The 22,321-nt window shown below is 40.2% G+C and overlaps 1 protein-coding gene across 2 annotated transcripts in view; it reads right to left on the bottom strand.

Annotated features, from left to right (window-relative positions):
* Nucleotides 1-22,321, bottom strand: part of pgm1 (phosphoglucomutase 1) — a 74,808-nt gene that overhangs the window by 5,676 nt on the left and 46,811 nt on the right. For both annotated transcript variants that reach the window (XM_048538909.2, XM_048538908.2), the window contains exons 5-8: nucleotides 15,798-15,988; nucleotides 14,963-15,117; nucleotides 11,272-11,387; nucleotides 823-958 (exon numbers count right to left, since the gene is read on the bottom strand). In XM_048538909.2, coding sequence (XP_048394866.1) covers nucleotides 823-958; nucleotides 11,272-11,387; nucleotides 14,963-15,117; nucleotides 15,798-15,988 — 598 coding nt within the window. The remainder of the gene's footprint in view (nucleotides 1-822; nucleotides 959-11,271; nucleotides 11,388-14,962; nucleotides 15,118-15,797; nucleotides 15,989-22,321) is intronic.

Here is a 22,321-nt window from a genome sequence, read left to right as displayed (position 1 = left end):
TGCGTTTCCTTTTCTTCCCATCAGTTCTGAAGACGTTGACATTTGAGAAGAAATACTTCACAGAAATTGGCAGGTTCCAGCCTGAGCAGTGCCACCTCAGCAGGGGCATCACTGAGACTGTACCTGCATAATGAGGAGACATAGATGGTCAGCACCTTTTGAAGTGAGGCAAGTAGGGTTGGTGTCAGCCTGGACCTGGAAGCTAGGCCCTCATGTTCAACAACTGGGTTGGTGAGTGGAGGGTTGTTGTTCATGTACAGACAAGACCGTTGCAAATGAAAGCCTTTGGCAACTGGATAAGGTCCACTGTGCGAGAAAAAGAATTCCCAATAGAAGGCACCTCCTGTGTCTTCAAGTTGCTAAGTTTCACTAACAGACTCCCCACACACTGGTGATCCTTTGGCTGTTGACTCAATGCCCATGAAGGTTGCAATTGGACTGTGGGTGGGCAGCCCATCTGCCAACTTTCCCATAGCTGGCAAAATGCTTTGTCAGTGGGTGGAAATCAGGAATGTCACCACACTGCCACTATGATTAACTGCATGCCACTTTGCCTGTTTTCCCCCTTTACTGTCCATCTCTGCACAGCCTGCTACAATTCAGCAGTGAATTCTGATTCTTCCCCTTCAGAACAGATAAACAAGATGTTCATGTGTTCCTGAACATAAAGTAGAAAACACCCTGACAATTGACAATGATGGATTTTGCATAACTTCAGATGAACTGAGAACCAGATCTTGTGCAAATTTATGCTTTTTGTTTTGAAATCCTGCATGTGGTTTGAAAAGCAAAAGAGGTTTTTTTAAAATGAGATAATCTAACCTGGTGAAAAAATTGCGACCATATTTCTGCCAATGTTCCTGCATGATTGTTTCCACGCTTTGTTTGCATTTGGCGATAATGGACAGCCAGGCAAGCACTGCCCACAGACCATCTTTCTCACGAATGTGGTCAGATCCTTGAGAAATAATAAAGGTAACAATCACTGTGTATCGAAATTTCAAAAAAAAGCTTTGTGGATATTACATTAAGGAAATGTCTGCACAAACAAAATATTACAATGGCTTTATCAAACACTTCCAGGTGAGATTAGATTAAGAGAAAGCTTCTTCTACTTTGCATCTAAGCAGACCTGGGAATATTTAATGTTCAGAGAATAAAGCTTTTTCTCCTAAGTTCTAATGATGTCCTTAGACTTAATCTACTATCAGGATAACAATGACTATGTTTTTCCTTCAAAGTTCAAGGAAGAGATCTGCAGTGGTCAGGAATTGAGTGCATGGCTTTTTGTTATGCATGACTTGGTATAACATTAGACAATATATTACCTAGTAAGCTACTGGAGGAAATAGCAACTTTGAGGTTTTATGAGAATTTATTTTGAGTTACTTAACATCTTGGAGAGCTAGGTGAGAGTACACAGGAAAGAAAGAAAATTTAAAATTAAAACAAATTGGCATATAATGTATAATTTGGTAGAAATATCACTACAACAAATCTTAAATACAAATTTTAAGATTAAACCAATCAACATTATTGTTAAACAATTATATAAAATAAGGCAAACAAGAATCAGAAACACTGCAAAAATTGAAATGTGAGGCAAAAACAGAAAATTCTACATATGTAAAATCTAAGTCAACATCAGTGAACAGAACAGGCAAATTACAGTATTTTCAAATTTATTTCCGCTGTTTGATGTCATTTCAGGCAGAAGCATGATAGACTGAATACATAATGACAACATTCTGTGTTATTCTGTGCTGCACCATTTCATGATTTTATGATCAAACATTTATTGTACCCGAATACAAATCCGGAAGAACAGTGGATGTTAGAATTCAGAAACAAGCAGAAATTGTTGGAAAATCTCAGAAGGCCTGGCAGCATCTGTGGACAGAAATCAGAGTAAACATTTTGGGTCCAGTGACCCTTCTTCAAAACTGATGGCATTTAGGACAAGGATTTTTTTTAATGCAGAAGACAGGGTGGGGGACAGGGTAAGGAATAAACGATGGGTGGGGATAGAACCCAAGGAGAGAGAACAGTTGAACAGACAAAGGAGTGGATCATGATCAGCCTAGGTGAATGAAGGGGGATTGTAAGCGGCAAACAATGGGTAGTGTGCAATAACATAATGTGAGATAACAAGGCCTGGTCTGTGTGGGTTGGGGTATGGACATGGGACAAGATACCTCAAGCCCTAAAATTACTGAACACGGTATCAAGTCAAGAAGGCTGTAGGGTTCCCAAGAAAATGAGGTGGTTCTTCTAGCTTGCCCTGAGCTGCGCTGGAGCATTGCAGCAAGCCTGAGGCAGAGATATTGGCTAGGGAACAAGATGGTATATTGAAGTGGCAGGCAACTGGAATCTCAAGGTTTTTTTTGCAGGCAGAATGTAGATGTTCTGCAAAGTGGTCACCCAGTCTATGCTTCATTTGCTCAATGCAGAGGAGACTACATTGTGAGCAGTGAATGCAGCAGACTAAGCATAGAATTCCCACAGTGTGGAAGCAGGCCATTTGGCTCATCAAGTCCACACCAACCTTCCAAACAGTAGCCCCTACCCAGATCCACACTCCTACTCTATAACCCTGCATTTCACATAGTTTATCCAGTTAGCCTCCACATCCCTGGATACTACAGACAATTTAGCATGGTAAATCCACCTAACCTGCATATCTCTGACTGTGGGAGGAAACCTGCACAAACAAGGGGAGAACGTGCAAACTCCACACAGATAGGCACCTGAGGTTGGAATTGAATCTGGGTCCGTCATGTTGTGAGGCAGCAATGCAACCACTGAGCCACTGTGCCGTCCGTTTCAGAATTTCCAATTTGTGGGCTCTAGCCACTCCCTCTTTACCGTGGACCTGCAATCCCTTTACACCTTCATCCCTGATCAGGATGGTCTGGGGCTCTCTGTTCCTTCTTGGAAAAAAGGCCTGCACCGTCCCCACCCTCCACTATCTTTGCCCGGCCGAACTTATCCTCACTCTGACCAACTCTTAACTCCTCTCATTTTCTTCAGGTCAAAAGGGTGGCCATGAGTACCTCCTGCAACAGTGATAAGGTCGCCCTTGTCCACACCTACTATCCCACCAACATTCATGTCCAGAAGATCATTAGCCACCATTTCCACCACCTCCAGTGAGATGCCACCACCAGTTACCTATTCTCCTCCGCTCCCTTGTCAGCCCTCTGCAGGGACTGTTCCCTCTGGACCACCCTGGTGCACTCCTCTGTCACTCCCAACACCCCACCCCACCTTCCCCTGTAACCGCAGAATTTGTAACAGTCCTGGCTAAGGGTTTCGGCCTGAAACTGTGACTTTCCTGCTCCTCAGATTCTGTCTGCCACGCTGTGCTTTTCCAGCTCGACATTTATTGACTCTAGCTTCCAGCATTTGTAGTCCTTACTGTCTCTAAGAAGGTGTAACACCTGCCTGTTTACTTCCTCTCTCCTTAGTATCCAACAGCCCAAACACAGCTTCCAGGTGAAGCTACGCTGTAGCCACACTTCATTCAATCTAGTCTACTGCATTTGCTGCTCACTATGCAGCATCCTCTATAATGGGGGAAATGAAATATTAGACTGGGTGACTGTTTCGCAGAACACCTATGTTCTGTCTGCAAAAAAAGTCCCTAAGCTTCCAATTCCTCTTCCAATGCCTGTTCAAAACGCCACCTTGTTCCCTGGCCAAGATGACTGCCTCAGGCTTGCTGCAGTGCTTCAGCACAGCTCAGCACAAACTAAAAGAACAGCACCTCTTTTTCCACTTAAGAATGCTACAGCTTTCTAAACTCAATATCAAATTCACCAAATGAGGTATCTTCCTCCATGTCCTCTCCCCCACCCCCACACAGCAGACCTTGTTATCACATGGTCTGTTATTACACACTGCCCATTGTCAGCTGCTATTAGTCCCTACTGGCAGACATTCATTCTCCTAGGCTAACCATTATCCACTCCTTTGTCTGTCCAATTGTCCTCTCTCTGTCTCCATTTATCATTTACTCCTAACCTCCACTCCCCACCCTATCTTCTACATAAAAAAACAACTGTTCCTAGTTACCATCAGCTCTGAAAAAGGGTCACTGGACCTGAAATGTTGATTCTGGGTTTCACTCCACATATGCTGCCAGACCTGCTCAGATTTTCCAGAAGGTTTTTCAATCAATCATTCGACCAGTTCTGATAGTGTAAACCTCAGAACTTTAATGACTGTTCATGGATTGAAAGAGTCAACAAAGACAAACTGCTACACATGAAGGGATCAGCAATAACTCTGTGTGGAATAAACTATTAAAAGGACAAGGACAAACTCAGAGGAATTGAAAGCAATCAACCATATCTGGGAAAAGAAGGAATTAAACCTACATAAACAAAATTGTTTTGACATCTACTTGACAGACAGCTGTTTTATGCCACAAGGATAACTGGAAGAAAAATTTAAAGAGTCAATCACAGAAAAGTAGTGCCTTTAAACAGATAGTTGATGCTAAATGTAACAAGGAATAAACAAACTACTTCTGATAAGGAGGCAGGCTGCAGACTGGATGGTTCCAGAGGGGTAGACAATATTGTGGACAAAAGGATTGTAAAGAATCATGAACAATATCATATAGACCTAAAGGACAGAAACGTACATGAATTGAACACCAGAACTCTCCCTTGGCAGAACACTGCATAAGTATGAAACCCTGGACATGTCTAGCAACAGACACTTTTGATTATAATTGTAGTTAAATTCCACCAGTAATCAGGTAATAGCAGAGTTGTGTAATGACGCTTAATTTGTTTACTTGAGGGGTCTTATTTTGGTTGCTACATGCAATAAAGTTTAAATCATTGTTTCAGTGCTTGTCAGTAGATTTCTGGATAAGTAGCTAAATTAAAAGGTAATGTGTGGTGACTCACCCACACGGTATGTCCTCTGCATTTTTCTACGCTTATCATCTCCTAGTTATTGTCCTTTTCTTTTCTAACCTTAGGAAATCATTTTCCTCTTTCATTTACCCTTTTGAAGATAGACCTTAAGTTGGAAATGGTAATTTACCTAAACAAAGGCTGTACTGAGTTCTGACAACCAAGTCGACTAGAAGTATATAACAGCTGACACTGGCTGAGGGGAATGGGGAAAAAGGACATAAACTGTAAAGCTCAGTATAGGAAAGATTTTACTGAAGCAGCTCCTCAACTAGATCAGCTCGTAGGGTTTCTATGGGAAGATATATGGAATATAAAAGATGTAACGGTGAATCTGTGTGAAGCCTCAGTAAGAACAGCTTGAGAAATATATATACTTTCATTTCCATAGAATAAAAAGGATGTCAAAACAGATTAACTGGAATGCTGGAAAAAGTGAGGTGGAAATTCCACAGCATCTGGCAATAAAGTGGAAGTCAATCAACATTTCAGACTTCAGGTACGGAAGATGAGTAATACTGAAAAAGGAATCATGCAAAATAGCAACAGAGTAACAGCAATATCTCAGGGTTGTGGAAGAGGAGATTAAAGAGATGGGGAGGAGTGAGGTCTTGGAGGGATTTGAAGGCTACATGAAAATTTTCAAACTGAGAATTTGCTTGACTGCACTGCGAGTCAGCAATGGTAGGGGGTGATGGGTGAGCAGCATTTGATGTAAATTAAGACAAAGGCTGCAAAAGTTTGGGTGATTTCAAGTTTACGGAGAGGAAATTGAGAGAGATTATTGAGAAACATGTTTAATAGCCAATTTCCAAAAGGCAATGAAGGCATGAGGAGAGACAGGGTGAAGGTTGGGCTTTGTTATACAAGTGGAAATAGGTGATCTTAAATTATGGTGCAAACAAGATGGGCAAGTTAATTCGGGGTTAAATGACTCTAAGGTTGCAAACAGACTGCCTAATCTCAGATTATTGTTAGGGGCATGAATGGAGTCAATAACTAGAGAATTGAATTTGGAACCAGACTTGGTCACAGATGGTGGGATTGATAGAATTTGATTTGCTCTTGTCACATGTACCAAGATACAGTGAAAAGTATTGTTTTGCATGCTATCCAGACCGCCCTATGAAGAGAGATTAGGAAACTGATCCTGTATTGTCCAGATTTCAACGAACAAGATGTGATCTCATTGAAACCTGCACAATACTTGAAGGGTTACAGAGTTGGGGAGTCCAGTACCAGGGAACTTAATATTGAAATAAAGGGAAAGCCATTTAGGATTGGGACAAGGAGAATTTTTGTTTTCCTCAGGGGGTCGTACATTTTTGGAGTTGTCTACCCCAAATGGCTATGGAAGATCAGTCTTAATATGTTTGAAATAGATACTGACGGATTTGTAGATATCGAGGGTATAAAGGGACATGTGGACCGTGTGGAAATAGGCATTGAAGTAGATGATCAGCTGTGACTATATGGAACAGCAGACCAGTCATACATGAGCTGATTGGCTTGCATCTACGTTCCTTCTTTGGGAAAACCAGCACAGCCATTGTTTGTTTGCTAAACTGCTGGCTGATATAAGCCATGAGAAATTGAGTTGTTTTCATTAGAGCAGTGGAGAGTAGAATCATTTAATATGATTTAAAAATAGTAATGGATAAACTCCCAAATTCAGATAATCTTGCAAGTAAAATTGAAAAAGCATTTAATTTTGATACAGTATTCAATTCATCCACCATGTTATTACATTAAGATTTCAAAATTGATCCCAAAAGGCTTGCCTTTAAAAATCCATAGTAAAAATGAATTTTTCATTAAACACATATCAATAAATTGTGTTGTAAAGCAATTTAGCCAAGAATTCAGAGAGGATTAAAAGAAATCACTGTGATTTATACCAGGCATGGGTCCAACGAGCACAAACACATCATTTTCCAGGAGTGATCTCAACACACAGTAGTAGAAACCCAATACCCCTGGGTATTGAAGCAAATTACAGAGCTCCATCCAATGTCAACACTAGTTGGGAAGCTACCTATAGCCTACCAGTCTATGTGACTTGGTACTATTCTAAGTGATGGCATTACACAAATTTCTCAATCATTTACTATCATATTGAGTTTCATTGCATTTGAATCATTCCTAAATTATTAAATAAATCTACATCATTGCTATTACACCTTTGCATAGTTATTTTAATCCTTAGCTATGGTGGTACATGGAATACAATTCTGTTATTCAATTGAATTGTGATTGGTAATGGGATTTTGTCTGGGAATTCCCTCCAATGTCATTTAACAGAAGCAGTAGACACTGCCAGTGCCTACGGGAAATTTGTAATGTAGGACATCCAAGTCTGAAGAATGAGTGTTGTTGGAGAATTTCTTTCAATAAGCGAATAACTAGACTGCAGTTGTCAGACTTCGAGGTAAAGAGAATTTTTATTTTGTGATATCACGGAGAGTCGGCACTAACAGACGTTAGATACCAAAGACTCTGCAGCAATGCAGAGTTATGGGATTTTTATAGAAGGAGACAAACAAGTCAATGCTACAGATAACCATGATCTCGTGGTCCAAATCTTAACGTTCTCCAGAAATCTCATCATCTTCCTCAGCTGCAGGCTTTAATCTTCTGTTAATGTTTAGCTAACATGCACTTATTTTCCTGACTAGGGCAAGAGTGTTGTACGCATATTCCTGATGAAGCAGAAAATATTACCCATTTAGCTGATCATATCCAGGAAGGTGGTAGAAAGGTAAAGAAATTTCATAGGATATGGGCAAAAAATCCAAACTACAACCCTGAGACAGAATGGTGGCTATTTGGGACTTGGTGGGGGACATTAGCTCACTATGGCATTATACTTATTATTGTTACTTTTTGTGTGATAGAATTGCACATTATTTGTTCATCTATCCCTCAGCCACAACCCACTCCGGTTGCTTTCTTTCCTGAGATTATGCATTATTCACTAAGGTATGATGAGGAGGCCTGTTTAAACATGTACCCCTATCCCCCTGGATATGATCCTCCATTTGTAGATGAAGACTAAAGGACGTGTTGATCGTAGGATCACTTAGGAGGGAATTGTGGAAGAAATTAGCATGTTCGAGAAAAGTCAGTGTCAAAAAGGCAAAAAGACTATGTGACAGCCAGAACGGTAAATGGAAGAGTCAATTTAAAAAGTGTTCAACCCTCCCCTAGTTCTTAGTAACTGCTATCTTAGTAAAACCTAATCACATTTTTGCCTTAGTCAGGAAAGTAAGTGCATGTTAGCTAAACATTAACAGAAGAATAAAGCCTGCAGCTCAGGAAGATGATGAGATTTCTGGAGAATATTAAGCTTTCAACCACGAGATCACTGTTATCTGTTGCATCGACTTGTCTGTCTCTCTCTATAAATGTCCTGTAACTCGGCATTGCTGCTGAGTCTTCAGTATCTAACCTCTGTTAACGTTGACTCACCGTGATATCACAAAATAAAAGTTCTCTTTACCTCTAAGTCTGACAGCTGCAGTCCGGTTAGACGCATATTGGAAGAAATTCTCCAACAGTGTGCTCACGACGGAGAACAATATAGACAATTGCTGGGTAACATGACAAGGGATTGAAAATAGTACATCACAAAATCAAAATCAAAGCAAAGTGAGCAGTATGATCTGAGATGCTCTCGGAGCAGATTCAAGCATTGAAAATAATATATGAAGTACAGGAATATTTTTGGTGTAGTATACAACACAGAGTCTCCTAGTATACATGTACATCTCAAAAGTTAAAAAGACACAAACAGACTTAGCTTACCATACATGATTCTTATTTTTATCATGCAGAATTGAAAGGACACAGCTCCAAAGGCATCAAGCACCCTTCCTAACCTTATCAAAATGACAATCTTTCGGAAGCAGTGAGAACAGACAACTATAAAAACTGCTATTACTGTAATAACTTTACAAATCTTAATAAGTTCATTGCATATTACAGAAATACTGTAGCTCTTTCTTTCTGTGTCTTAAAAAAGCTCCAATAGCAGTTTCCTGGGCTGATAAACGACAGAACCAAGGAATGTTAAGGGCAGGTTGCTAGTATAGGGGCTAAAACAAGAAATTCTTAACCCTGATACAGATGGGAAAAGGACCCATGTATTAACAGAATAAAGAAGACACCCTAACAAGCGATCAGCCACAGCATGATTTCATCAGCTATGATCGAAATAGGAAGAAATACTTTGCACTTCTGTGCTTTGCTAATAGCCTACTGAATAATAGATTGACATAAGACTGCGAGCAATAAACTACAGAAACTGACTCTTTTCAGGCTCTTGTGGCTCAGTGGTGCAGTCTCTACATCTGGGCCAGGGTTCGAATCCTACCTGTCACAGGATATATATCATTACATGTCTGAACATGTTATTGAGAAGAACTCCAAACCTGGCTGTCAAGAAGGAAAAAATTCACTTTGAATGTAAGCAACCTTCTTTAGGCGGACCAATGCTGGCACATGCCTAACACCTTGGTTAGCAGAAAACCATTTTGACTAAAGAACAGTTTTCCAAAGTTTTTTTTGATATATATATACTCATTTGTGGGATGTGGGTGTTACTGCCAGGCCAACATTTTTTGCCCATCATAAGTTGCCCTTTAGAAGGTGGTAGTGAGCTGCCTTCTTGAACCGCTGCAGTGCACCTGCTTTTGGTTGACCCACAAAGCCATTAGGGAGGGAATTCCAGGATTTTGACACAGCAACAGTGAAGGGGCGGCGATACATTTCCAAGTCAGGATGGTGAGTGGCTTGGTGGGGAACTTGGAGGTGATGGTGTTCTCATATATCTGCTGCCCTTGTCCTTCTAGATGGAAGTGTTCATGGGTTTGGAAGGTGCTGTCTGAGGATCTTTGGTGAATTACTACAGTGCACCTTGTAAATAGTATACACTGCTGCTACTGAGCGTTGGTGGTGGAGGGAGTAAATGCTTGTAGATGTAGTGCCAATCAAGTGGGCTGCTTTATCCTGGATGGTGTCAAGCTTCTTGAGTGTTGTTGGAGCTGCACTCATCCAGGCAAGTGAGAAATATTCCATCACACTCCTGACTTGCGTCCTGTAGATGGTGGACAGGCTTTGTGGAGTCAGGAGGTGAGTTACCCGCTGCAGTATTCCCAGCTTCTGGCCTGCTCTTGTAGCCACTCTGTTAATGTGGTGAGTCCAGTTGAGTTTCTGGTCAATGGTAATCCCCAGGATGTTGACAGTGCGGGATTCAGTGATGGTAGCACCATTGATGTCATGATCTATGTCTCAGCACAATACTCTAATTAGCTAAGAATGAGATCAGAAAAGATTGCTATATCTGGCCAAGAGATCGGTTCCATCCATCAATTTATTTAATCTAAGAGCAACAAATATTGTAAGGGAACTGCCTCTCCCAGCCATGGAAACCTGCATTCCCTCATTCCCAGTCATTCTCACCTGTTACAGGATAATAAGGCTTTTCTGCCTACTTAGCTTGAATATCATTTCCAAACTGTTAATTCTAAATAAACTATTTTACTAACATCCATGAAATCTACCACATTTGTAGGTAATCTGTGATTCCCAAACTAAAATCTTATACAAATGCAGCAAATTGAAACCAAGCAATTTTGACACTCCCCAGACATCTAAACATGTTTAGATTCCAACCAAAGGCACAGGACAGTAATCAAAAATAGGATCACTAACTCACTTTTACCCTCAGTCACCAAGTAATGCCGAAACCATTACACCCACTTCTGTTACTCGCAGCCTACCTAAAAATCAGCCAAATCAATACAAAGCAAGGATCAGAATGAAGGCCTTAGGATCCATGTCCCTCAGTTACCTAGAGCTTTTTAGTTGACATCACGTTCTGAAAGGGCACGAATCTTGCATTAAATGCCTTTGTACTCTAGATATCCAAAAGGAAAAAGCCAAACATGCTCTCAATTCATGGTTGCTGAGAGACATACAATCGTGATCCAAAGGTGAGTCATCTTGGCCTTTGATCCACAGTGGTATTAACCAATCAGTGGTACTGGAAATAGAACTACTGTTTCAGCATTGCCAAAGCACCACATATGCATGAACGTATAAGTGCTACATCAAATTTCTAAGTCATTGCACGACAATCCAGTTCAAATGTGAGTACATTTTCACGGCTATAGCTGCACAAAGCCATTGAACAGTTTTCACATTTCACATGAAAAAAATTTCACATTTTAAAAAAAAGTCTTTGAACTAGCAGGAAATGAAAAGTCCAACTGCACAAACATAATTTCTTTACCAAATTAAAAATCTCTCTTTTATTTCTCAAACAGAAAACAAAACACCTTACCGGTACCAAAGCTTTCTTCTCCACAAAGGGAAAGTTTGTTGGCATCCATCAGATTTCCAAAGAACTTCCAACCAGTAGGAGTCTCATATAAGGCTATTTTTGTAGCTTTGGCAACCCTTCAAAAGGAAGAGTTAAGAAGTCCAGTTTTTAATGTTGTTCAACTTGTTAAGAAAACTGTCCCAAAATATACTCCATGCATTGTGGAATTGATCTCAAATGTGCAGATCCTGCCAAAAAGGAGAATATGTGGAATAGAGTAAAGAGGGTGCCAAGCATAGATCCTTGAGAGATTGCAGAGGTAATGGTGTGGGACCAGAAAGAAACGTTGGAACGCAGTCATTACAATTGGACAGAGAAGAGTGGAGCCGAGTTGAGGGCAGGTCACCAAGCTGGACCACAGAGGAGGTGGTACTGGAGGAGGATAGTCTTTGTCAACTACGTCAAAAATTGCATTAATCTCAAAAAGGTCAGGTAAATAATCTTCCATGGTCCCAGTTACAGAAGTAGTTATTTGTAAATTAGACTAGAACTGTCTTAATGCTGTGACTGGGTCAGAGATTAAATTCAGAGATTCAAACATGGATTTAGGGAAATTTAGGAGACAGATTTGGAATGCAGCAATATGTTCAATAACTTTCTCTCTAAAGTGAGGTTGAAGATGCAATAGTACTTTGCAAGGTCAATGCGTCAAGGGAAGCTACACCCAAGTGAAGGTACTGACAGTGATTTTGATAGGAAGGGACACAGTAGAATAGAACAGAATAGGACAGGCTGCATAATTACCTAATTTTCTCCTAAATCTGTCTCATTTTATCCACTCCAGATATTATTTGTGAGGTCACTCTCTGGATAAATAATTTTCTGCTAAACTTAAAAAAATAAGTGCAACATCAGGGAGGTTGGGCAATTTGAAGTTTAGTGTGAATGGGAATAAGACAGTAGGGATTGGAGTCATGGACAAGATGAACTCAAGAGAGGCATAAGGGAGACAGAGGCCAACCTAGGGAAAAGAGTGGGTTTAAGGCAGCACATAGGGAGTCTTTTAGTAAATTTGGGGTAAGAGAAAGAAAGTACGTGAAATATAGCATAAGCCACTGAACAGATTACCTCCATATTGGTGATACAGAAATTAATGAGCTGACTTCATTTAATGTTGGTGACAAGAGTGGAGGAAGTCAAGAAGACAGGTTTAAGAAATTGGTAATGTGGAAATACTAATACCTACACGCTTCAGGATGATGTTAGAGATGAAAGTTAAGATGCTTGAGGATGGGAAGGCCTGATGGTGCTTATTTCTGGCTAACCCATTATGTATTTTACCATTTTATGTTATGCCAATTGGATGACAGACAAAGGGGGGACTAAATCAAATTCTAGCATTTCTGTTTGATAACAAAATGTAAAATTTTATTGAATAATTAAATACCTTAGTGCATGCTGAACATCAAGTCAACATTATCAACAACCTGTACCACCTTTGTAAGAAATGTCCAATGATAGTTATTTAAAGATTTTTTTTCACCCAAATGATATCCATAGTCTGTCTTTTCAAATAAACTTTACAATAAAAACTGAAGGCAGGCTGGTAGCTCAAATGTTTTAAATTCTTGACTTCCAAACATATTATTGCAACACAATGTCCGTAGGTAAGAGTTTCTTGGGAGGAACATAAAGAGCAGAGAAAAGCTAAACCTTTCCAACTCAAACTGCACAATAACAAGAAGAAGGTTTCAGTCATTAGGCCACACTGCTAAGAACCATCAACAACGTTCGAATTACTCAGAAGCAGTTCTAGATATTCAGCTGCTGGAGGAAAATTAACAGGGTGAAGCATCCCACACATCTTTCAGAAACTCACAGAATAGGTTTCTCAGCTGTATTAGGAGACGCTTTACATTAGTTTCTAAAGAGGTTATTTCAGTTGTGCATGTTGAAAATATCTTGAAAGAATAGGAATAAAAATCAAAGATTATAAGCAGAGGTCTACCCTGCTGACTAAACCTACCTCTTTCAACTATTAACCACTGTGTGTAGAATGCATGAAAATGGGCAATTAACGCCAGCTTTTGAACAGTAAAGACTAACTCAGTTAGTGTGAGCTCAAATCTAAATCATGAGCTTTATTAAATATCAGATAACTTTATAATCTCCATCTGGACTTCAGGTGGGGGAGGCGCAAGAGTGTTAAATTCCCATTAGAATACACCAGTATTGGTGGTCCCTACTGAAATGTTCAGTCAAGCCCAATACTTTTGATTGAGAAGGGGCAGACATAGGCAGGAAGAAATGTTGAAAAAGTGCAAAAACCGTAAAGGCAGAGGAAGGGGACCTTATATTCTCAGCTCAAAGTACTGGCTGTTCAAACATCATCCCTTGAAAAATGTTAGAAAAGTGTTGCAAATCACAAATCTTTGGGATATCATGAAACTTACTGTTATTTTCAGAAGTACAAAGGAGTAATGTAGTTTTAATTAAAATTTACTAAGTCAATCCTGTATAGGATGGGCCAAAGGGCTAAAATTGTTGATGATACTCGACAGGCTGCGTGACCTTGAAAGTGTCCTGTGTACATTCTTTTACGAGCCAAAGAGCACACCTGCAGCTTATTTTCCCATCCTATGCTTTCTGTACCAGCCAGCAGCTTTGTCTTTCTGTATCTGCTTTCTGTGTGCTGGCTGTTTGTTACACTGCATGAGAGCGAGAGAGAGAGAGAGTTTCCTTTCAAGCTGCTGGACTTTGCCTTGGCTAAGAATTGCAGACGGCGTCAGGAACAAACTTAAGTCCCCAGACCAGATATCCATCCAGTGGTCCCTGATGGGCAAAAGGGCGTGAGTTGCATTTTTTAGAAGGGCATGAGACTTGGTGTTTTCTTTCCCTTTCTTTTCCATTTTTTATTAATTTATTATTACCACTATAAACATTTATTATTCATATTTAAGCAAACTGCTGTTAGACCAGCCTTCTCTTAATTATATTTACCCAAATCTGAAAAAGCAGCTTGGATACATGCTGTGATCCAAGACAACGTCTAGCATAATGGTGACTGCAAGTCTGTTGCAGCTCAGCAACATGCAAGTAATCTTTGCTGAATGGGAAACAATACAACAGTGATAATAGGAAGTATTTTCTGATTACAGGAAATTTTATCATCAGAAGCCTTCAAGACAAAAGAAATCAAACTGATACAAGTAATTATTTTTAAGATCCTTTTGTTCTAAGCACTTTACTTGATTTAAAAAAAATGCATCAAGAACCACAACACCACTGGTGGCATTATCTTGGAATAATTACTGAGTCCAACAATGTTTGGGAGCTGATTTACCAGCAGTAATAAATAAGTAAGCTTTGCGTGAAACTGAACAAGGATACAGGGCTTAGACTCTTAATATTGAGTGTGGTTAGCCTACTGACTTGCATGCAGACGCTGTTAAGAGAAGTTGAAGTTTTAACTATTCTGGTGAAGCTGTGGAGCTACTCATAGAATCCTCAAAATCAGAAGAATGCTCTTGAGGAAAAAACAAAAGTCAAATGAGAAAAGACAGAACAAAAGATTGTTCATGTTTTCATGACTAAATTTTTTTTTAAAATGGTGTCTCAAAGGCAATAATTCTGAGCAAATAGAAAAGAAAAAGAAAAAAGTTAGGAAGCTGTAAGTAATGTACTCCAAAGCTGTAAGGTAAATCATACCCACCGATCCAGTGCTCCACTAGTGGGCATGCTGCGAGCGAACCCACGTACGCCAGTCTGTTGAAAGTACGGAATAGTGAAGATATTTGCAGCAATCACAGCCACAGAATCTGATGGGTTTACGAAGAATCCATGTTTTCCAAGGATCATGTTCCGATCCTACAGCAACACAAATACAGCTGAACTTCATTTTTATTCATGTAATCAAGAGTAAAAAGGTTAAAAGATTTAATGTTCTATCCTTAGTAAAACAGATAGCAAAAGTAGGCCATCATATCAGGGTGATATTATAGATCACAGAATCCCTACAGTGTGGAAACAGACCCTTTGGTCCAACAAGTCCACACCGACCCTCAAAGCATCCCACCTCAATCCATCCCCCTAATCTAGGCATCCCTGAACACTACAGGCAATTTTGCATGGCCAATTGACCTAACCAGCACATCTTTGGACTGTGGGAAGAAACCAGATACCCAGAGGAAACCCATGTTGAATGTGCAAACTCCACGCAGACAGTCGCCCAAGGGTGGAATTGAGCCCACGTCCCTGATGCTGTGAAGCACTGAGCCACCATGCCACCCTATATGAATAGGAATATTCTGATGCAGTCACAAATGGTAGCATCTATCTTTATGAGCAAAATTTCCATTTACTATGTAACAGTCTGCCCAATGTGGCTTAACAGAGTGAAAGCAGAACTTCACAGCTAGATATATGTTTACTCAAATCATTTCAATAACACTTAGTAAAATACTCAGTCACTAGCATTGAACTAGGAAGTTCTAATACAGCAACTCTGAATTACAGCTCTGACAGAAAAACAAAGTGGGGTTCCTTACACCGTCACCATCAAATGCAGCTCCAAAGTCATAGTCTCCTGTCTGCATTGCATGCACGAGGTCTGCAGCATATGTCAAATTCGGATCAGGATGGTGTCCACCAAAGTCTTCAAGAGGTACGCAGTTCACTGCTGAGTTTGCAGGGGCCCCAAGTTCTTCACACAAAATCTTCTTAACGTAAGGACCCATGACTATCAGAGAATAAAATGAATGGGGCAAACATTCTGATTAAAAGCTCTGCTCACAGGTAAGTAAAAATCAGAAAGTAATATAAAAATAGTAGGCAGAAAGTATCAGATCTGAACCTAAATGAAATTTTTTTCCCATTGTAGCAATTGCTTATTTAACATGAGAGTTCTGAACACGCAAAACTGCTTAAATGATTTGCGAGGCTTCTCATCTACCCCAAATATATTTTCTCTAGGCACAGGCTTGATCTGGGATGTGGTAATATAAATTCTGAATATTCTTAGGAGTAAGAAGCAGCAGCTCTTCACTGGGTGCAGCCAAAGAGTGTTGCCGCAGATTTAGCGCTGCATGGACTAAGTATGGGAGGAAGGTATCTCCAGTGCTGACTGACCTCCCCTCCCACCTCCCACCCCCCCAACCTCCTTCAGCAGGATAGCCAGCCAACTCAGACTCCAATCAGCTGCTTAAAAGCTGACCGGTGAATCACAAACATCAAAGATGAAGATAAGCTACACCAGAAACTACTGGCAGAGGGCCAGCAGCTTTTATTTCCTAGAGAATCACTGCTGGAGGCTTAGGCTTTAAGGGCTGAAATGGTGATAAGGTAAGTGGTTTTCTTTTGGATCTTGTATTGGCACCAGACTGGGGAGAATTGAGGTCCTGTCTCCAAAGCAGCAGGCAGATCATCCTATTTTCTCAGTCAGAAACCAGACACTTTTCTAATTGGTCCGGAGGTACGTTGGAGGTCCTACAGTGGCTACTAATTGATCACTTTAGGGCCTTAATTGGTGGGAGTCAAGCAGGTCACCCTTGGAATGGCCCACCGAGCATTCAATTGCAGAGGTGAGCAAAGAGAGAGCGTACCTCTCCAGAGCCAACTGTCTCAATTATCTGTCCTTTCTGCACCATTGTCACCACTTCGAGGGAGAGGATAATCATGTCAAGAATGTGAGCTCAGGAATTCGGTAAGCAAGGGTGAAGTTCCAGTCTAAACAACTAAGAGTTTCAAAATGAAAGCAGCAACAGAAGTGACAAGTGAGAGCAGTGGAAGAGCTGAGGCTTCAACAAGCAGGAATTGGGGAGGGGGAGCTATCCACGATTCATTCTGAACTACCACTTGAAAAATGTGTGACATCACAAGGAAACAGGTACATGAATGCAGAGTACTTTGCTTGTTTCTTTCAAAATTTCTGCAATTGTGAATTATTAAAAAGCAAGATCTCTAGGGTCATTATCTCAGAATTACTCCCAGTACCACCTGCAAGTGAGTTAAGATGGAAGATGACAGAGAGAATTAACAAGTGGCTGGAGAAAGTGTGAGAGGGAAGACTTTAGATGGCACAAAATTACAGAAAAATTTTTTAAAAATGAAGTCTTTACAGTGGGTTTAGGATTTGAAATAGCCCTGACCTCTATGTGCCTGCCCTTGGTTGGAAGATTCAGCAAGCCCAACTAATTAAAATGTATTTGTTTAGATCCATAAATAAATAGACCAGAAGGAAGCTGGCTACTTTACCACTGAACCACAGGTAATCACCCTGCTTTCATATGTCAATCCAACAAATGTCAGATCACCTGACAAAAATACTTTAACATAGTTGAGTGAAAGGTAATTGTTTTTAATTTATTGCACAAGAGGCAACAGGAGTTCACAGACTCAAACTAGAATAAGGTAAATTTGAATGAATATCAGCAAATGCTTCACAGAATAACCAGCCATACAATGGATTCTCTGATATAGTAGTGGAGGTGAACATTCTTGAACAAGTTGTAAGTTGCAATGAGGGAAATTTAGGGTCATTCTGGATGGCTTTGTAGACTTTTTTATGGTAATTATCTGACAATCTTAAGTCAGTGGTGGAGAAATGAAACCTGCAGATGTCAATGTATAAGGCATTAAACTCCAGATGTTGTCCTGTGATCTGTTGTGTGAGAGCTACGCTGGAAGGGTGCCTGCCAGATTAGATTCAGGTGACCTTCAGTTATTGAGGATACCTGCTTGAGGTAAGTGTTATGTTCCTTAAATATACAAATTGAGGGTTCTATGACCAGCTGGAGAACCCTGCATTCCAAATTCAGAATCATATGGGAGAAGCGTATGCAAAACATTCTCTGCTAGCTATGCCAGGCACTAAGCGCTCTAACCAGTAATCCACAAACGAACTGTTGAAGTCTACATGAAGAGAAATTTTCTTACATCTGTAGGTCCAGGAGAAGGAAGAGTTTCCTGAGATAATGAAAGTTACCAGTTTGCTACCCCTGCTGCCTCCTCCTCTAATCCACTCCAACTTGCGAGCCAGCTCAGTGTCGGAAGAAGTGATTTCCCACATGCCCTCCCTAACCAGTAAACCATAGTAGGGATGTTCCAATGAAGAGTTACAGGAGTTGAAATGTTAACTCTGCTTTCTCCCCACCACTCCCTCCCACCTCCAACCCCCTCCACTGATGCTGAGATTTTACAGCAATTTCTGTTTTTTGTTTTTGAACTGGAGCAGGGTGCCTGCTTGGCAATCAGACCTTGTCAACTGCATCAAAAATTAAGCCAAAAACCAAATATGGTTCAGTACTTGGCATGCAGAACCATCAATCCACCAACTCTAGGCCTGTTGGAAACTGTCAAAATTACTGGCTAAAAGATCTGAAGTGAAGGAACAGCAAGAAAGTTGGAAAACACAGGTTAAAGTTAAAAATAAAATTCAGAACTGAAAATTCTACAGCTTATTATTTATGAATTGTAATCAATATTTACACTTCAGGATCTTATAAAAATTACAGCTAGGCCATGGGTCTTAGAAGATGCATAATTACCACTGCTTCTCCAATTCTATTCATTCTTCAGTGGAACATGAATATTTGTCATCATTTTTAGAGCGATTATATTTCCATTCAGCATTCTTCACAGATTTAGCAGCACTTAATAACATGACACCTACTTTGCAGCTGCTGTCATCAGTTAATATCATGTCGGTCGAAAGCCTGAAGCAGCTGAGTGGGCAGTTTGGGAATTAGAAAGAGGAAGAGCATGCTCATAGTCAGCAACTCCATCTTGATGAAGGATCCACTGATGAAGGGGATCATTGGTAAAGAGCTTTTATGCTAGAAGTAGCTGCACAATATAAATGATGAACAACTGCCTCATGTTACTGACAGGCTAGGACACAGCATATAGATGTCTCATCAGCATATATTTAATATTACATGAAGATTTGTCTTCAAATAAAATTACCTTAAAAGATTTTTCATCGATATTTATTTTTCTGTTGTTATGCCAATAGAACCAGGAATATTCTGAAAGTCTGGTGGCACAGTGAATGTCAAAACAGATTGGTAATGAGCTCTAGAATATTCAACACAAAACCTAATTTACTGTAACCCATGGAACCTTGACTTTAGTATTACGGCAGGCAACACAAGTAATACACACCAGAACTGTAGGGCTCCGACCAACATGTAGGGATGCTCATCTCAGTGACAGCAGAGAATTAATACGTTCACATTATAGGTGAGAAATTAGGATCACTAATACACATTTTCTGGGAGCTACAAGTCGCCTTAGAAGTCCAACTTATGACACACAGACATTTTATTGGCAAAAGGAATTAATATGCATGCAGTGAATGTCCTAGGTGCATCTGGCCAGGTAAATGATGACGTCAATCAACGCACAATTTGATTTAAGATCAGTAGTGCCATTTTGGAATGTAATTATGCAACTAACTCCTTCTTAAACTTTGCACAGCTGATGAATTGAAAGGGATCATCAATCATTTACAGGCTAGTTTGGTCCCTTTTAGCAGTCTAAGCTGGAAACTTCAGGGAGATTTTCAATAGTTGCACAGACTGTGAATCATTCAAGTCAACATTCCAAACCTTGACAAAATTAGGCGCTGGTTTGCACACCAGTTGCATCTGAGCCACCAGAGTCGCTAAAGGCTGGAAATAATTCAAATCAGTGCAAAAATAATTGCGCAGTGATCCTCATGCCTGTTTGCAGGGCTCCCCGTTGAATTCTCTTGCATGGTTAAAACTGTATTGTGTGCATCAAGTGCTAAGGCTTGAATTGAATATCCTTCATAGAGTCTCATTTCACTTTACTCTAGTGTCAAGACATGGTCTGGATTTTGTCCACTATTACTGTGTAACTGCAGACACAAAGGAACAGAGATACCATACAGCAAGTCTTCAAATTAAAAGAACGCTAGGAATGTCCATAAATACACACATAACTCCAGTAACTTTGAAATAATAGTCAAAATAGAAATTCAATTAATCCCTTCCTAACCCATTGAAACCAAATGTTGTCACTGGAGAGACAAAGGAATTTTGACGCCACACGGATCAGAATGAACTGACAACGTTCCCATTCCACTACTCTGTGTATGCTTCTGTAGCATATGAAACACATCTGATGATAGCAAGTTACTAATAAGATGTATTAATCTATATCATATTACCTATATATCTCCACTGTCACATAGCTTTATATTAGCAACAGTCTGTCATCGAGAGTTTAAATCTGCTGTGTGACTGACAAACGGATAAATAGATCTACTTATTAAAGCTTTGACTTGTACTGTTTCATTCTAAGGGAAGATTTCCATACACACAGCAAAGACCACATTTCATAGCTACAAAAAATAATGTTTTTGTGTCATTAAACAAAGCTCTACTATGTCACCTTATTCCCATTTCAAAGAGGCAGAAATAAGAGTTTTCCAATGCAATGGATGCACAGGAGCTAAATTTACAGACAACACCAAGGTAGGTAGGAAACTAAGTTGAGAAGACACAGGAAGTTGCAGTTAGATTTAGATAGGTTGAGTGAGTGGACAAAAATCTGGCAGATGGAGTGTAATGTGGGAAAATGTAAAGCTGTCCACTTTGGCGGGAGGAACAAAATAACAGAGTATTCTTTAAATGGACAATGACTGCAGAATTCCAAGATGTAGAGGGATTTCGGTGTTTTGATTCATGAATCAGAAGACGTTGTTATGCATGTACAGTAAATAATAAAAGCAACAGATGGGATGCTATGCTTTCTTAAGCGAGAAATTGAACATAAAAGTAAACATGTTATGCTTCAATTATACACAGCAGTGATGAGATCATATCTTCACTATTGTGTGCAGTTCTAGTCTCCTTTAAGGGAGGACGTAAATTCATTGGAGGTGGTTTGGAAGATTTTGCCCTCTCAGCACTTCTATATTGCTTTTCTGACCAGTGCTTACACAAAGCCAGGTAGCCTGGCATGAGTGTCAGCAGTTACATGATAGACATGTTGTTTTACAGCACTGTCCTATCTCAATGTGCTAACTACAGCATAAGCCAGTAGCCTACACTACAAATACACGGCATGTGCCTCTACCAAATGGCCATGCCTCAGTCAAGTCACAGGTGATCACTGTCAGTCCGGATATCATAATACACAATAAGTCAAGGGCAACTTTCAATATCAGTTCGGGGGTTTGAACAGTCATAGTCGGAGTCAATCGGCCACTTGCTAGGTATCCCACCACTCATCTTGATTCGTTTTGTTCTATTGTGGGCCATTTTCTCCTGGAATGAGATAAAGAGAGGGACTGAGTGAAGATGAAAGTGAGTAACATCAGCTTTTAGAGCTGCTGCAGGTGGGGAAAAGGTAGGGAGATGTCCCAGGTGGGTAAGATACACAAACGCCATGCATAATTAATAGGATGGGGGCACTTGTGTGCAAGAGCAAGCGAAGGAAAATGATCCATGCATCAGTGAAAGGAGCTTCAGCCTTGGTGGGAGTTGAGTTCAGAAGCAGTGATAAAGTGAGTGAGAGGTGTTCGAGAGAAGACGGTGGCACTTAACCTTCGACTTAGTTATTGACCTTCCTGTGGCACTATTGAGCATTCCTCCCAATGACTGAGACAACATTGACTTGAAATGTAGGACTAGGCTGGCAGCATCTGTTACCAGAGCCTCCTTTGCCAGTCCTGAGGGAAGACCACAGCCCTCTTCACACAGCCCCAACTGCCAGTTCCCTGTTGTGCAACTTTGAATTCTTGACCTCAGATGATGGTGGAGGCGGGGTCATTGAAACATTTTAAGGCCATTTTAGTTAGTCAAGAGAACCAAAAGGTTATCAGGAATACATAGCAATGTGGAATTTGAAACATAAACAGATCAGTTATGATCTTTTAGAACGGCCAAGCAGAATCAAGGGGCCAAATGGTACAGTTCTTTCCTATTTTGTATGCTTCTCATCGGATTTCCTTTTTTTTAGGATAAGGAAACATATACTGCTTTCAAAATCTTGCTTTTAAAATTGCTTTCTTCAAATACTTTCTCTGGAAAACGGTCAAAAAAAT

This window comes from Stegostoma tigrinum, chromosome 8, assembly GCF_030684315.1.
Source record: "Stegostoma tigrinum isolate sSteTig4 chromosome 8, sSteTig4.hap1, whole genome shotgun sequence".
Lineage (NCBI taxonomy): Eukaryota > Metazoa > Chordata > Chondrichthyes > Orectolobiformes > Stegostomatidae > Stegostoma > Stegostoma tigrinum.
The sequence above is the reverse complement of the archived record's forward strand: the minus strand, read 5'-3'. Positions and strand labels throughout refer to the sequence as shown.